This window comes from Saccopteryx leptura, chromosome X (assembly GCF_036850995.1).
Source record: "Saccopteryx leptura isolate mSacLep1 chromosome X, mSacLep1_pri_phased_curated, whole genome shotgun sequence".
Classification (NCBI taxonomy): domain Eukaryota; kingdom Metazoa; phylum Chordata; class Mammalia; order Chiroptera; family Emballonuridae; genus Saccopteryx; species Saccopteryx leptura.
In genome coordinates this window covers 97,337,397-97,355,985 of record NC_089516.1, presented here as the reverse complement: position 1 = coordinate 97,355,985, position 18,589 = coordinate 97,337,397, and the positions used below count along the sequence as shown (strand labels likewise).

The following is an 18,589-nucleotide window of genomic DNA, read 5'->3' as shown; positions in this document are numbered from 1 at the left end:
AATAATGTGTTTGAGGTTTGTTAATATTTTAGCATGTATCAACAATTCATTGCTTTTTACTGCTAAATAGTTTTCCATTTTATAGATATACCAACACTTTGTTTATCTCTTCACCACTTGATGCCAATTTGGTTGTTTCTAATATTTGGCTATAATGAATAGTACTCTGAATATTTATGTCCAGGTTTTTTTTGTATGGATATGTTTTCTTTTTTCTTGAGTGAATTGAATTTCTGGGTCACGTGGTAACTATATATAATCTTTTGAGGAACTGCCAAACTATTCTCCAATGTGGTTACTGTGTTACTTTCTCTTGAGCAATGTATGAACATTCCTACTTCTCTGTATCTTTGTCAATATTGTTACAGCCTGTTCTTTTTATTGTAGCCATTTTAGTATGTATGAGCTGATATCTCCTTGTGGTTTTAATTTGAATTTCTCTACTAACATATAATCTTGAATACCTTTTCACTTTTTATTAGCCATTCATGTTTTTTTCGATGAAATGTTCTAGTCAAGTATTTTACCAGTGTTTCTATTGGATTGTTTGTTTTCTTATAATTGAGTGGTAAGAGTTCTTTATATGTGTGTTCTGAATATAAGACCTTTATAGGATGGAATATAATTTATAAATATTCTCTTTCAGTCTGTAGCTTGTCCTTTTGTGTTCTTAAAGGTGTCTTTTAAAGCACAGAGGTTTCTAATTTTAATGATGTTCAATTTATCAATTTGTTCCTTTTATGATTTGTGCTTTTGGTATCATATCTAAGAAATCTTGGTTGAACTCGAGGTCAGAAAGATAATCCTTTGTTTTCTTCCAGAATGATTATAGCTTTAGCTCTTACAATTAGACATATTATCCATTTTGGTTAAGTTTTGTATGTTAGATAAAGGGTCCAAGTTCATATTTTTGTAAATGGATATCCAGCTGTCCTAGCACTGTTTATTGTAAAGCCTATGATTTCCCCCATTGAATTGTCTTGACACCTTTGTGGAAAATCAGTTGACTGTAAAGGTAACAGTTTATTTCTGGACATTCATTTTGGTTATATTGATCTATATACCTATCCTTATATCCTGAATCTCATTATCTTTATAGTAAGTTTTGAAATTGGGTAGTATAAATTCTTCAACTTTGTTCCTTTGTTTCAAAATTGTTTTGGTTATTCTAGTTCTTTTGTATTCCCATGTAAATTTTAGAAGCAGCCTGTCAATTTTTCTACAAAAGCCTGTTGGAATTTGATAAGGATTATGTTGACTTTGTAATTCAATTTGGGGAGAATTGACATTTTAATAATATTGAACATTCTAATCCATGAACATGGAATGTTTCTTTAGATCCTATATAATTTGTTTCAGCAATGTTTTATAGTTTTCAGTTTATAACTATTATACTTTTATTAATTTCTAAATGTTTTATTCATTTTATGCTCTTGTGAATAAAACTTTTCTTATTTCATTTTCTGATTGTTGCATGCAAGTATATAGAAATACAATTGATTATTGTGTATCAATCTTATATTTTGTGACTAAACTCTTTTATTAGTTCTATTAGTTTTATTGTAGATATCTTAGGATTTTCTACAAAGACAATCATGTCACCTATGAATAAAGACCGCTTTACCCTTCCTTTGCAATCTGGAAGTCTTTTTTGTCTACTTGCACTGTCTAGAACAATGTTGAATGAAAGTGGTGAGAGCGGACATCCTTGCCTTGTTCCTAGTCTTAGCGGGCTCTCTCTTCTCTCTTTCTCTCTCTCTCTCTCTCTCTCTTTCTCTCTCTCTCTCTCTCTCTGTCTCTCTCTCTCCTCTCTCTCTCTCTCTCTCTCTCTCTCTATATATATATATATATATATATATATATATATATATAATTTTTAGCAGCATATTACTTTCCTATTAGTGCTGTAACTAGTTACCATAAACTTAGTGACTTAAAGCAACACAGATTTTTTTTGTCATGGTTCGAGAGGTCAGAAGTCCTAAAGTCAAGTTGTCCACAGGGCTGCATTCCTTCTGGAACTCTCTAGGGGAACCTTTGCCAGCTTCTTGAATCCGCCAGCATGCATTAGCTCATGGCCCTTTCTTCACATTATTCTAGCTTCTACTTCCATCAGTATATCTTCTACTGTGTCCCTGACTTTCATGCCTCCTTCTTAAAAGGACTGTTATGACCATAGTTGGCTTGTCTATATAATGCAGAATAATATCCCTATCCCTATCTTTTTTTTTTTCAGAGACAGAGAGAGAGTCAGAGAGAGGGATAGACAGGGACAGACAGACAGGAACGGAGAGATGAGAAGCATCAGTCATTAGTTTTTCGTTGCGCTTTGCAACACCTTAGTTGTTCATTGATTGCTTTCTCATATATGCCTTGACCGCAGGCCTTCAGCAGACCGAGTAACCCCTTGCTGGAGCCAGCGACCTTGTGCTCAAGCCAGTGAGCTTTTGCTCAAACCAGATGAGCCCGTGCTCAAACTGGCGACCTTGGGGTCTCGAACCTGGGTCTTCCGCATCCCAGTCTGACGCTCTATTCATTGCACCACACTGCCTGGTCAGGCCCAAGAGCTACATCTTAATTACATCTTCAGAGTCCGTTTTGCAATATTAACATTTTTACAGATTCCAGGGTTTAGGATGTAGACATCTTTGGGGGGAGAGCCCTACCACATGCAGATTGAGGATGTTCCCTTCTGTTTCTAGTTATTGAGGGTTGTTGTTTGAACCATGAGTAGGTGTTGCATTCTGTTTATTGCTTTTTTGCACCTATTTTGTTGATCATGTGGTTTTAAGGTCTTAATCTATAAATGATGCATGATGTTGATTGATCTTCAGATGGTAAACCAATATTTAATTACTGGTATAAATCCTACTTATACAGGATGGGGAAAAAGTAGGTTTATAAGTGTGAGTATGTAAAACAGTTTATTCTTGTGTTATTATTTATTATTGTATTATTTTCCATATGAACAACTGTAAACCTACTTTTGCCCCACCCTGTATGTATATAATAATTTTTATGTTTCTGAATTAGGCTTCCTAATGTTTTGTTAAAGATTTTTGTGTCTATATTCATAAGGGATATTGGTTTGTAGTTTTCTTTGCTTGTGATGTCTTTGTTTAGCTTTGGTTTCCATCTAATATTGATCTCATAGAGTAAGTTGGAAAATATTCTCTCCTGTATTTTCTGAAAGTGTGCAGGATTGATATTATTTCTTTAAATGTTTTGTAGAATTCACAAGTGAAGCCCCCTAGACCTAGACTTTTCTTTATGGGCACTTTGTCGATTACTAAATCAACTCCTTATTATAGATTCAGTCAACTGTTCTCATTCTTCATGATTCTGCTTTGGTCATTTTTATCTTTGAATTTGTTCATCCAAGCTTTCTAATTTGTTGACCTAAAGTTATTTATACTATTCCCTTAAAATTGTTTCTATTTCTATAAGTTCAGTAATGATGCCTCTTCTTTAATTCTTTGTTTTAGTCATTTTTGTCTTTTCTAATTAAAAAAAAAATTTACATGCCCTGAGCGGGGATCGATCCCACAACCTTGGTGTATATGGATGACACTAAACAACTGAGCTACCCGGCCAGGGCTTCTGTCTTACTTTCTTGATCAGTCTAGCTCAGAGTTTGCCATTTTCTTAACCTTTTCAAAGAACTAGTTTTTCGTTTCATTAATTATTCTCTATTTTTAGTTGTACTGGTTTATTTTCTTCCTTCCTTATTATTGTCTTCCTTCTGCTTTCATTGTGCTTAGTTTGCTTTCTTTAGTTTCCTAAGTTGAAAGCTCAGGTTATAGATTTGAAGCCTTAATTCTTTTTTTGTTGTTGTTTTGTGGGGAGTTTTTTGTTGTTGTAACAGAGACAGAAACAGAGAGAGACAGATAGGGACAGGCAGGCAGGAAGGAAGAGAGATGAGAAGCATCAATTCTTTATTGTGGCACCTTAGTTGTTCATTGATTGCTTTCTCATATATGCCTTGAAGAGGGGGCTACGGCAGAGTGAGTGACCCCTTGGTCAAGCCAGCGACCCCACGCTCAAGCTGGTGAGCCCACACTCAAGCCAGCAATCTTGGGATTTTGAACCTGGGTCCTCTGCATCCCAGACTGATGGTCTGTCCACTGTGCCACTGCCTCATCAGGCAACCTTAATTTTTTTTTTTTTTATGTAGGTGTTTAAAGCTACAAATTTCTTTCTGAGCACTCTTTTAGCTATCTCCATAAATTTTGGTATGTTGTGTTTTCATATTCATTTAGTACAGAATATTTTATTAAAGTTTTCCTTTGTGAGTTTTTTGACCTATAAGTTATTTTGAAGTGTGTTTGTTGTCTAATTTTCATATATTTGTGTTTTCTCAGATTTCTTCCAGGAGTGAATCTCTAATGTGATTCCACTGTGGTCAGAGAAATACATTGTATGATTTCAGACTTTTTAAAAATTTTGAGACATACTCCCACGTTGGGCCACTCACTTTCTTTCAGTCTTCTCTTAAATGTCACCTTTTCAATGACACCTACCCAAACCAATATTAAAATTGCAACCACCATTACTGCTACAGCCCTTCGCACTGCCAATCATTCCTTACTCTGTCGTATTTTTTCTTTTTCAAAGCACTCATAAACTTCTAATATAATTCATTAGCTCTATGAAGGTAGAAATATCTATTTTATTTATTGATTTATCTCAAGAATCTAGAATAATGCCTGGATCATAGTAGTCAATAAATACTTTTGAGTGAACACATAAGGATATTCATCTACTTGGTCATATGGAGCTGAAATTTGTTTACTTTTATTGGAATTATTTCATTATATAAACTTACTACAATTTTATAACTGGCTCTTCTTGCGTGAACAGTTGTATTTTTGCTAGTTTCAGGCTACTATAAATACCACTGATCTAACCATTCTTGCCCTAGGCAGGTGGCTAAGTAGCTAGAGCATCATCCAGGTGTGCCTAGGTTGCAGATCTAATCTCTGGTTAGAGCACATATTAGAAGCTACCAATGAGTACACAACTAAATGGAACAACTAAGAGGAACAATAAGTTGATGCGTCTCTCTCTCTCTCTCTCTCTCTCTCTCTCTCTCTCAAATCAGTGGAAAATTAACCATTCTTATTATTGTGTCCTGGTGCATATATACCCAAATTTTTCTAGGGAATATATGTAGGAGTGGAATTGATGGATCCTATTATGAGCACACGTTCAACATTAGTAAATAGTGTCATAGTGGTTTGCACTGTAGTTACACATTCCTACCAGCAATGTATGAGAGTTTCATCTGCTTTACAATCTCACTGATAATGTGATACTGGCATTCTTTTTCATTCTTTGCCAATGTGGTAGTTTCAAAATTAGTATTTTTTCTTCATTAGCATTTCCCTTAATTCTAACATAGTTGAATACTTTTCTATATATAATATTTATTAGGCATGTGTATTTTATCCTTTTTGAGGTGCCTTTTCAATCCTTTGCCCATTTTCCTAATGGTTGTGTTCTCTATCAGTTATTTATGCAGCAAATATTTTTTCCCATTCCAAGGCTTTTCTATCTCTTTATGATATTTTTGATAAGCATAAGTTTTTAATTTTAATGTAGTTATATTGGGCAATATTTTTCTTTAATGGTTAGTGTTTCTGGGGACTTAAGAATTCCTTCCATATATATTCTTATACCTTGCTGGTGGAAATGCAGAATAGTACAACTCTACAAAGTAGAATTTAGCAATATGGAGGAAAAATACATACACATTTGACTTTTGTCTCAGCAAAGCCACCTCTTGGAATCTATTTCAAAGATACACTAGAAAAATACAAAATTCTATATGCACAAAGTTGTTTGTCAGAGCATTATTCATAATAGCAAAAACACTGGCTATAATACCAGTGTGCATCAGGAGGGACTAGTTGAATACACTATGGTACATCCACACAGTGGAGTATTATGAAGATATCAGAACAAAGGGAAAGAGCTCTACAAATTAATATGGAGTTATCTCAAGTATAGTTAAGTGCAAAAAAGTAGGTTCTAAACAGTATATAGTAAGTTACTGTTGATGTAACAGAGAGGTATAACTAATGAATTATGTGTGTGTGTGTGTGTGTATGTGTGTGTGTGTATATATATATATATATATATATATATATATATATATAATTCATTCTGTACACACACACACATATGTATGCGTATGCCTATTTGGTTATATTTTCTAAAGAGAATCATGAGAACCATAAAGCCAAAACCTAATAAAAATGATTATTTACGGGGAAGAAAAGGAATGGGATTAAGGGGACAGAGAAGGATTTGAGATTTCTATGAAGGTATTATATAACACAAATTTTCCTTTACCCATGTAAATGTTTTACATAACTTAAAAATCAAAAAGGGAAATCATCAATCCCTAAAATTCATAAACAACCTGAGACAAATGCCCCTAACTATAAATAAAGTTGGTAGTATAACAATACAGAAGAAATAACTATTTCAAAGGACTTCAAAATAATATATTTACATTCTTATGGGATCTATTTTAAGGACAAAGGTAACTACAAATAAATAATTGTTTAGTAGTTTCATGTTGATAGTCATGTTAATATTGTTACTGACAGTTTAGAATTCTATAACTATATTGTAGGAAAAGGCTAATAAGTAATTTTGTTAATATTGAGACCCCATATTTTAAGCATATGTGAAAAGAGATAGGCAAATCTAGAATCAAGGAATTAGAGTAAAGCCCTTATAATCTTCAATTTAAAGCGGAAATACCATTATGATTTATTTTCCTCTTTAAATAATATTCTGGTTTTGTTCACTGAAAATGCCTAGAAGTAATGACAGCTCAGTAACAATGAACACACCTAGCAACACATTATACTTTATAAATACCATTTCTCATTAAAAGGAGCCAGGAGTCCTTGGAGAAGTGTTCCAGGTTTAAGTGACGAAATGTGCAAGATGAGCTGGGGACATCTTGCTGTGCCAGAAAACTGAAAAGCAATATAGGAGTCAGATTGAAGGGACTCTTACTGGTCCTAAGTAGGATAATTTGACCAGTAAAGAATAATGTCTGTATTTCATTGAAGCATATCAAATATATGAAAATCCTTGATCTCACAATATACCAAATATAAGTATTAGCCATCACAGGACATTTCTAAGTTGCAAATTCATTTCTCTCATAGTTGGTATATGGAAAAATCAGTCATCTATCCTGCCTTTCCTGTATGAATTGTGTGGTATATAGGGAGACTTAGTTGATGACGGTAAGTTTATTTTAGAATTCTAGATAATACATACAAAGAAAGAATGAAATTAGAGGAGCTTCATTTCACAACTCTTAATAGATTAATAGATCTAGGTACTAGTCATCAATAGATGTAAAACCCATTAGGTGAAAGGTCATGGGAAAACTTTATAATGAAGGGATCCGACTAATACCGTCTGAATTTACCAATCAATTTCAACATCACAAAAAAATGGACTCACCAAATATTATGTGCCCAACGATATAATAGGAAGCACACATCCATCTATGGAGGATTCTTGCCTAAAATATGGAACCTGAATCTAATCAGACCTCTAAATCAGTACTATCCAATGCAACTTTTATAATGATATAAATGGTCTTTATCTTTTCTGCCCAATATGGTAGTTACTAGCTACAGGTGGTGGTTGAGCATTTGAAATGTGACTAATTTAACTGAGGAACTGACATTTAAAAGATTAATTTAAATGGATTTGTGTGGCCAGTGGATACTGTATTAGAGAGAATAGCTCTAGATTTAACTGCCAGTGTGTAATAAATGGAGGGGATTGAGAAACAAGTTAAATAGTACAGTGAAAAACAGTCAGTCAAATTCATTTATTCCGGGAACAGATGTTGTGATTCTTCTAATAAACCAATGGAATAGGGAGAAAATGGGTTGGAGGGTGGGAAAGAAGGGGTAGAATTTTAAAATAAAAGAGACTTAAGAGATATAGCGGCCAAAGGCTGGTTCAAACAACCAAGTGTAAAAAGATATCTTTGAGATAGTTAGGGCCATTTCAACATGAACTTGGTGTTATTAAAGGAATTAGTAATTTTGTGAAGTGTGATAATGTCATGCTGGTTACATTTTTCAAATGTCCTTTTGAGTTAGATGCATGTACTCACATGACCCTGAGAGGGAGTGAGCAGGCGCCCCCTTACATTTTGTGCCCCAAGTGCCTCACTTGCCTCCCCAGAGTTCCAGCCTTGCTTGAGATGTGCTGTGTTAAAATATGCAGCTGTATATTATTGTCATTTGTTGTGGGTTGTAAACACCTGTCTCAGCAGAGTTTCTGTATCTGAGATCCAATCTTTAATTTTTATTAATTTGTCAAAGGTTGTATTGGTAGGCTTTGTAGAACTTCCCTATCTCTTTGTCTTGATCCAGATGAACCCCAAAAGAAGAACAAAGGTGATCCCATGAACAACCTGGAAAATTTTTATCAAGAGATGATAATGAAAAAACGTCTTGAAGAGTTCCAACTTATGAGAGGTGAACCCTTTGCTTCCCACTCACTGGTCTCAGCTACGTCAGTGGGAGATAGTGGCACAGCTGAGAACCCGCCATTACTCCAGGACAAGGGAGAACAGGCAGCACAGGGTAAAGGTCCCAGTCTCCATGTGGCAAAAGTTATTGCTAATTCACCTGAGCAGTGTTGGACTGGGCCTAAGAAGCTGACGCAGCACATAGGATTTGTCCCAGAAGATGAGATCCAGAGAAATCGTTTGTCAGAGGAAGAAATCCGAAAAATTCCTAAGTTTTCTTCATATAATCCAGGGGAGCCAAACAAGGTATAGGCTAAATCAAGAAAAGAAAAAAAACGTGGATTGTTTTCATTTTAATTTACCTCTACGTAGAGTAATACTTTAAATTCTCTTTGATTATTACCAAAGGATTATGACGTAGACATAGTGTTTGTGTTTTTCCTTGACCTTGACTATTCTTTCTCTACACAGTATGTAAGTAGTACATTTCCTATGATGTTCTTTGTGGTTTTCGAAGGTCCTAAGCTACCCTTAGAATTTAAAGAAATCTTGAAGAGACTCTAGTTCATACCTACTAGAAAACATGAATTGAAAGAAAAGTAACTTCCAATGGCCTAGGCTAGTAATAAACCAGGTAGTGTTCATAGGACCACCATGTCTGGTCACCATGGTGCCTCTGGAATTAGTTATAATCGACCTCCTGGTTGCGAGTAGGGTTTACTGTTATCACATGAGGTTTCTCTTCAGAATGTTCCACCTGGCTTTCATATGACATATGACTTAAGTTGTTGGTAGTTAAGAGTAAAGGCACAGGGCCTCTAAGTCTTGAGAAACTGATAAGTATCTCATTAAACTTGTAAATAATCTTTATTTTTATATTGTTACTACATAGCCATATATTAATAAATAACATACAGTTTTATATAGTCAAAACTATATAGATGAAATCATACTTTGCATATTCTTCTACAACTTGCTTTTTTTTGTACAACTTGCTTTTTAAACTCGATATACATAATCTTTTTCAAATTAATTTCTAATGCCATAAGGAACTATGTATTCCATTGTAGAAATATAGTATTAATTTATCCATTCTGCTGAAGATTTTCTTTGATTTTTTCTATTACAGAGACTTCTGCAATGAATGTTATTGTACAATTAGTAGGTCACAATCAGCAATTTTTTAATGAAAGGAAATAGAGTAGAATTGAAAATATCAATGGACATTTTATAGAGTAAGAGCAATTACTGTTTCCTGGAGGGTTTGTTTTAGACGTGTGTGCACACGTACGTAAGAGAAGGGGGTATGGATGTGTATGGGCCAGAATGAACTTCTTGTAGCTTTTAGTGAAAAAAGTTGGGAAAATATTGCTTTGTTTCAGTGATTATCAAATGTTAGTGTGCACCAGAATCACCAGGTAGGCTTGTTAAAACACAGATTGCTGTGCTTGGCCCCTAAAATTTTGTATTCAGGAGGTCTGGAATAAGGCCTGAGAACTTGCATTTCTAACAGGTTCCCAGGAGATGCTTATTGCTGCTGGTCTGAGAGATAGTTGAAGAATTACTATTATAGATTACATACATAGCAGTGAAATTACTCTGCTATATAAGACAGGTATATCTTCAGCTCCATGAGCAGAGTTTAAGAGATCTCTTCCACATTCTTGCCAAGACTTTATAGTATTAGACTTTATTTTTGCCAATCTGATATATTTTAAAGGTATCTCATCATTTTAATTTGCATGTTCTTGATTTCCAGTGAAATTTTGTGTATATTTATATATTTATTAGCCTTTCAGGAACCCTCTGATTTGCCTGTTCCATTTTGCCCATTATTTGGTTTAGTTTTTTCATATTATTTATAGAGATTAATTTTAAATTCTGAATACAAACTCTTTCTGCTTATTTAGCAAATGTATTCTCCTAGTGAGTGGCTTATTATTTTAACATTGCTTCTGATGTCTAATATCAAGCAGAACCCTTTCATTTTAATGTAATCATATAATCACTATTTACTTGATAGCTTGTGCTTTTTGAGTCATTTTAAAGAAATCTCTCCCTACAAATCACTAAGAAAAACACAAATAATGTAATAAAAATGGTCAGAAGATATGAATAGGCAATTCACAGAGGAGAAAATATGAATGGCCAATTAACTTATGAAGTCTCATTAGTAATCAAAGAAAATGCAAAATAAAATTATAATGAGATACCATTTAATGCCCATGATGTTGGCGTAGACATGACAGTGCCAAGTATTGGTGAACATATGGAACACTAAGAACTGTAATATACTTCTGACTGAATATAAATGAGTGCAACCACTTGCAAGAGCATTGTGGCAATATCTAGTAAAATGGAAGGTGCTCAGTATAAATCAGCAATCCCACTCCTAGGTATCTATCCTAGAGGAATCTTACACATGCACATTAGGTGATGTTATAAGGATGCTCATTGTAACATTTGTTAACAACACACATATTCATCTGCAGGCGAATGGATAAAGCATGATATATTCATAAAATAGAATACTATACAGTAGAGAAAATGAATAAAATACAACCACAAGTATTAGTGTGGATGCAGCTCACTAACATAATGTTGAAAGAAAAAAGCTAGTTACAGATTTTCGGTTTCAGCTCCAATATATAAAGTGCTTAGAAGTCATTACTCCTATCTTACAACAAGGAAAACAGACAAGCAAACAAAAAATCAATGACTTTTCCTTGGACCCATCAGAGAATTGAATTCACAAGCAAACTGCAACCCTGAAATCTGAAGAGACAGGCCATTTCACAGAACCACAGCTGTGATACATTTACCAGGAACAGAAAGCCACGGGACCCATAAGCAGATAGGAATACTTAAGTGGTAACTTTGACAAATTGCTCAAGGCAAAGTGTAAATTAGTGTTTAAACATAGCATGTTCTCAAGTTGAAAAGCCAAGGAAAAAAATCTGTTCCTGGCTAGTAAAAAATCAGGTAGTATTCATAGGACCACCATATATAATAGCCATAGTGCCTCTGGAATTAGTCACTAAATACCTCCAGAAGTGTTTTAAGTTCTCAAGCTGAAGAGGGAAAAAAATACATATATACCTAGCATGAGGAGCAAAAAAATAATCATTTTGAAATACACTCAGAGCTTTGACCTAACAACGGACTATCCAGCAAGTGAAACAACTTTACCAAAGCCTTCTCCACTGTGAGAGTAGAGAAGTCATATGACTTCAGGCCCCTCTAGCCTTCCTGTCTCTTTTAAGAGAGAGAGAGAAACCACTGTGAAACACTTCTGAAGTTTACAAGCTGGGAACACAGGCACACTGAAAGAATGAGGCTTAATTAATGGATTACAGAATGTTTCTCCTAACCCTACACCTTACCACCACATCAGCCAGACTTCAGTACAATAACTGGATTACAACAGAAAGACCCCCCAAGGTTCAGACTCTATTTAAGAAGTTTTTAGGGAAACCCAAAGAAAACATGGGAGACAAAAACAAGGACATTAGCGGAAATTAAAACCTGTGACACCTGACAGCCTGTTGACCTCAGTTCCTATTCCGTTATACATCATGTCTGGCTTTCAACATAGAAGAAATTGTAAGGCATGCTAAAAGAAAAAACAGACTCAAGAGAAAAAAAAGTATTAGAACCAAAGTCAGCTATGACTCGGGTTTTGAATGATCACATATATGTAATTTAAAATAACTATGATTAAATGCTAAAGAATCTATTAGAAATAGTATACAACATGCAAAAACAGGTAATGTAAACAGAACTAGAAACACTAAGAAAGAATTAAAAGGAGATGCTAGAAATAAAACACACTGTAGTAGAGATGATGCCTTTGATAGGCTCATCAGTAGACTGGATATGGCCAAGGAATGAATCAGTAAGATTGAAGACATGTCATACAAACTTTCCAAACTGAAACACAGAGAAAAAAGGCCTAAAAAATGGAACAAGCCCTGGCCGGTTGGCTCAGCGGTAGAGCCTCGGCCTGGCGTGCGGGGGACCCGGGTTCGATTCCCGGCCAGGGCACATAGGAGAAGCGCCCATTTGCTTCTCTACCCCCCCTTCCTCTCTGTCTCTCTCTTCCCCTCCCACAGCCAAGGCTCCATTGGAGCAAAGATGGCCCGGGCGCTGGGATGGCTCCTTGGCCTCTGCCCCAGGCGCTAGAGTGGCTCTGATCGCGGCAGAGTGACGCCCCGGAGGGGCAGAGCATCGCCCCCTGGTGGGCAGAGCATCACCCCTGGTGGGTGTGCCGGGTGGATCCTGGTCGGGCGCATGCGGGAGTCTGTCTGACTGTCTCTCCCCGTTTCCGGCTTCAAATAGAAAAAAAAAAAAAAGAAAAAAGAAAAAAAAAAGAAAATGGAACAGAATATCCAAGAACTATGGGATAATTTCAAAGGTTGTAGCATGCGCATTATTACCAGAAGGATATGAGAGAACAGAGCAGAAGAAATGTTTGAAGTCATGGTGGCTGAGAATTTTCCAAAATTAATGATAGATACTAGACCACAAATACAGGATTTGAGCAGAGAACACCAAGCAGGATAACTACCAAAATATATATAGATATATAGAAAATTGGATCTCTATAAATAAAGATCAGAGAAGGAATATGTGAAGATAGAATCTATTTTTAAGTGACCTAAAAGATAATTGTTTAAAGTAATAATAGCCATGTGTTAGGTAATTATAGCATATAGATAAGTGAAATGAATGGCAGGAATGTTATAAGGTATAGGAGAAAGGAATTAGTGTTTAGTGTATGTAACTATTATAAGGTATCTGTACTACCTGTGAAGTGCTATAGTGTTAATTGAGCGTGGGCTTAGATTAGCTGTAAATGTATATTGCAAACTCTAGGGAAACCACTGAAAATTATAAAAAGAAGTATAATTGATAAGCTAAGAGAGGGGTAAAAAATGAAATCAGATAAATTGAAAAACATTCTCTATAAATATAATTTCCCAGAAAATAGAAGCAAAGGGAACATTTTTGACTCATTTTATGAGAACCAGCCTTAGCTTAATACTAAAACCAGAAAATGATATTATGACAAGGAAAAACTATAGACTTATCTCTTTCATGAGTATAGATGAAAAATCCTAAATATTAGGAAAATCAAATAGTTGATTGAAATATTTTGTTTAAAAATCAAATATTAGAAAATGAAACCTAACAGTGTATCAAAGGAAATCTATATTATGAACAAGTGGGATTTATTCCGATATCCGAGGCTGGTTCTACATTTGAAACTCAGTTAATGTAATCCACCACATCAGCAGAATAAAAATAAATAAATCAAGCCTGACCTGTGGTGGCACAGTGGATAAAGCATCAATCTGGAACGCTGAGGTTGCTAGTTCAAAATCCTGGGCCTGCCTGGTCAAGGCACATACAGGAAGCAACTAGTAATGAGATGATGCTTCCCGCTCCTCCTCCCCCTTTCTCTCTATCTTCTCTCTAAAATTAATCAATTTAAAAAATTACTATGAGGGTAAGGGGGATTCTTGCTAAACTGACTGAAAAAAAGAAAAACATATCATTTTTCAGTTGACATAGAAAAAGTACTTGGCAAAATTCAACATCCATTAATGACAAAAACTCTCAACAAACTAGGAATAGAAGGAATCATCCTCAACTTGATAAAAAAATATTTACCAATTCTATAACTAACATCATACTTAATGGTGAGAAACTGGATGTTTTCCTCTTTGATCAGAAATAAGGCAAGGACATCCCCCCTCCCTACCCTTTAAAATATTGTACTAGAAATGCTAGCTAGTAAAATAAAACAAGAAAAGGAAATAAAAAGTGCACATATTAGAAAGGGAAATATAAAACTGTCTTTGTTTATAGATGACATGTATGTCTACGTGAAAAATCCCAAACAATCAACCCGTCCTAAAACAACTTCTGGAACTAATAAGTATAGCAAGGTTGGAGGATACAAGGTTTATGTATAAAAGCCAATTGTTTTCCTGTATACCAAGAAATGGACAAATATAACAATATTTGTACAAGATCTGTATGCAGAAAACTATAAAACCCTGCTGAAGAATTAAAGAAGATCTATAGTAAATAAATGCAGAAATGTCCTGTGTTCATGGATTGGATGACTCAATATTGTTAAGGTGTCAGTAGATTAAAACAGTCCCGCCGAAAAAGCTATTTTGTGGATATAGCCAAACTAATTCTAAGTTTCTAGGAAGACAGATGATCCACGATACTGAAGAACAACAGCAAACTTGAAGGACTGACACTACTCAACTTCAATATTTACTATAAGCAAGTAGTTCGGTGTAGGTGAAAAAAGGAGATTTATATCAATTGAGCAGAATAAAGACTCCAAAACAGGCTCACAGAAATATAGTGAACTGACCCTGGCTGGTTGGCTCAGTGGACAGAGCATTGGTCCAGTGTACAGATGTCCTAAGTTCAGGCCTCGGTCATGGCACACATGAGAAGTGACCATCTGCTTTTCTTCCCCTCCCTCTCCCCCCTTCTTTCTCTTCTCATCTTGCAGCCAGGGCTCGATTGGTTCGAGCGTTGGCCCCAGACACTAAGGATAGTTCGACTGGTCCAAGTGTCAGCCTCAGGTACTCAGGATAACTCAGTTGATTTGAGCATCGGCTCTAGATGGAGTTTGCCAGGTGGATCCCTATTGGGGTGCGTGCGGGACTCTGTCTCTATATCACCCCTCTTCTTACTTAAAATAAAAGAGAGAAGGAAGAAATATATAGTGAAATGATCTTTGACAAGCGGGCAAAGGCAATTAAATGGAGAAAGGATAGTCTTTTCATCAAATTGTCCTGGTACAACTGGATGCAAAAAATGAATCTAGTCACGGATTTTACAAACTTCAGAAAACTCAAAATGGGTTATAGATCAAAATGTAAAGCATAATGTCAAAAAACTTCTAGAAAGAAAAACAGGAGGAAATCTAAGTGACCTTTTATTTGATGATACATTTATTGATACAACACCAAAAGGGTGATTTATGAGAGAGAAAAATTGATAAGTCAGATTTTAATATAAATTTCTGCTATGTGAAAGATATTTTTGAGAGAATTAAAATAAACTCACAGACTAGAAGAAAATATTTTCAAAACACATGTCTTATAAACGACTTGTAACCAAAATTCACAAAGAACTTCTAAAACTCAACAGTAGTAAAATGAACCACCCAATTAAAAATAGGCAAAAGGACAGACGCTTCCCCAAAGAAGTTATGTGTAAAGTAAGCATATAAAAAGGAGTTCACTATTAAGTGTCATTAGAGAACTGCAAAATAAAGCAGTAATGAGATGCCATTATACACCTAATTAGAATGGCTAAAAAGCACAATAAAATTGCCAGTACGGAATGCTATTGAGGATGCTAAGCAACAGGAATTCTTATTCATTACTGGCAGGAATACAAAATCTTAGAGTCTCTTTGGAGGTTAGTTTAGCTCTTACAAAGCTAAACATTGTTTGAAAATCTATATTCATACAAAACCTAGCATGTGAAATGTTCATAGCACTCTTATCATAATTGCCAAAAAATTGCAATCAACATGGTCTTCTATAGATAAATGGAACATTCACCTGTGCTATATCTACACAATGGACTAGAATTCAGCAATATAAAGAAATGAGCTGTCAAGCTACAAAAAGACTTAGTGGGACTATAAGTGCATTTTAATAAGTGAAAGAAGCTAATATGAAAAGACTGCATATTGTATGATTCCAATTATATGACATTTCAGTAAACACAAAACTATAGCAACTGTAAATGATCAGAGGTTGCCAGGAGTTTGGAGGAAGTGGGAGAGAAAGGAATAGATGAGGCTTGGAGGATTTTTAGGGCAGTAAAATCATTATTAATGATAATGTGTTAATGGATACAAGGCATGTGTTTGTCAAAACCCTTAACACTACAGCGTGAAGCATGACCCTGGATGTATACAAATATTAAAAAATCATTTAGGAGGTTGGGGAACTCCAGGAAAGAATGCAGACTGTGCCAAGAGAATCTGTTACAAATACGTGAAGCGACCTCAGGGAAGGTGTGGAGGAAAGGTCCTGACGTAAGTTATCTTTGGAAATGTGTGGAGTGTGGAGCAGCGGAGAGGCAGGCAGAACTGCACGTAATTGCTGCACCCTAGTTGATCAGATTGTGTAACATGGGGGTACAGGTTAACAATTCTGATAATTGATACACATGTATAATTAAAGGGAGCAATTAAGTAAGTGGATGGCAGATGGTGGGAGCCAGGTTTCTCCTTGGTCTTGATGTATAAGAAAGGGCGGAAATGAGAGTGATTCTGTGGTAATGGGTTATAGTTGGAGACATCAGTATGAACTCATGCTTAACTTAATATGTGGATGATTACATGTGGAGATATTTATAGATAGGTGTATATACACAGGTTAGTATTAAACATTTTTTTCTGTTAGTCAAGAGGGTCTGCATGAAGTGACAGTTCAGTAGCAACAGGCTTGTTCAGCACGCAGATCTTAGTTTCTAATCCCATACTTTAATAAAAGTAACCAAGCCCCTCAGTGAAATGGCTGATTCAAGTACTGGGGGCTGGAAATATACAATTCGAGCCTTCCGGGGCATTTATAGTGCCAGAAAATAAGGAAGTGATAGAAACATTGTTGGAGGTTATGTCAAAGGAGCACAGGAGCCAACTGAGTTTCCAAGCTCCAAAGTTGGAACAATTTGTGCAATACTAAGTAAATTAATTTTGGACTGTAACCCAAAGTATAGAGTGAATATCTATGCATTCATACTGATAATAAATGAAACAGTTGAGTAAGTTGATAAGTGGGGTATAGAAGATAAATATCCCATGCAGAAAAATTCTAAATAATTTAGGTAGAAGCTCCACTTCAAGGAGTGGGGAGCATACCTCCCTACTCCTTTGTTCTGAGCTACTTATAATGAATTCTTTCCAAAGAGTACAGTATGGAAAGGCAGGAAAAAATAACATTACAGCGTAGAAACCTAAAACTGCCTCAGCCCTGTTATCTAAGCCAACATCAACAGTTATCAATCATGTTGATAGTATGTATGGTTGGTATGGTGTGCTCAGTACTGCACTTTTCTTCTGTGGTCTTTTTTCTAATAATCCATAGCCCCAATCTAACCACAAGGAAAACACCAGAAAAATTCTAGTAGTGGGGCATGCTACAAAGTATCTGATCAGTTTTCCTCAAAACTATCAAGATTATTGGAAACAGAAAGTCTGATTAAAGCAGCACAGCCAGGAGGAGCCAAAGACATGAAAACTAAATGTGCTGAATGGAATCCTGAAACAGAAAAAGGATGTTACAGAAAAATTAGGGAAATCTAAATAAATGATGGACTTGAGTTAATAATAATGTATCAGTATTAATTCATTTATTTTAGTGATGTACCATAGTGATGAAAGGTGTTAATAAGAGGAAATTAGGTGTGCGGTATGTCTGTTTTTATAAAATTTAAAACTGGCAGCTGAAAATGCATAGAGCATGCCATTTATATAAAGTTTTAAAAATACAAAACAGTCGTGTATTGCAGAGGAATACCAGAAAGAGACTCATTCTCTGTTATCACATGGAGTTTTGTCTTTCTGTTTTATAGAAATTTTCATCTTGTTTTCAAGCCTTCCTGTATCCTTGTATTTATCTCTATATACAAGTATATATTTATGTTGTGGGTATATACATATGTACATACGTGTGTGTGTGTGTGTATGTGTGTGTAAGTATGTATCTGTGTTTTTGGAGCAAAGAAGATGCATCCAAGCAAGAAGTGACCAAGCCACCTTGAACAGAAGTTCTCTTGATATTTTAAAGATGTTCCTATCAAAGGGAACAGTCTTAGTGTGGATCTTTTCTACTTGGTGAGAAACTTGCCAGATGTTGCACATACCTCTTCTTTGGTCATTTAATTTAATGATGCTTTCATGATGAATCTTTTAGAACCAAAACTCTAGATCACCTGAAATTACTTAAGTGAACCACAAATCAGTTATTCTATATCCTTGTCTTTGAGATGAAAGTATAGTTAAATGCTAAATATGTGAAT

The 18,589-nt window shown here is 35.3% G+C and overlaps 1 protein-coding gene across 3 annotated transcripts in view; it reads left to right on the top strand.

The window, feature by feature from the left end:
* RBM41 (RNA binding motif protein 41) overlaps positions 1–18,589 on the top strand; it is a 61,626-nt gene that overhangs the window by 31,339 nt on the left and 11,698 nt on the right. For all 3 annotated transcript variants that reach the window (XM_066357711.1, XM_066357710.1, XM_066357712.1), the window contains one exon: positions 8,421–8,824. In XM_066357711.1, the coding sequence (XP_066213808.1) occupies positions 8,421–8,824 (404 nt within the window). The remainder of the gene's footprint in view (positions 1–8,420; positions 8,825–18,589) is intronic.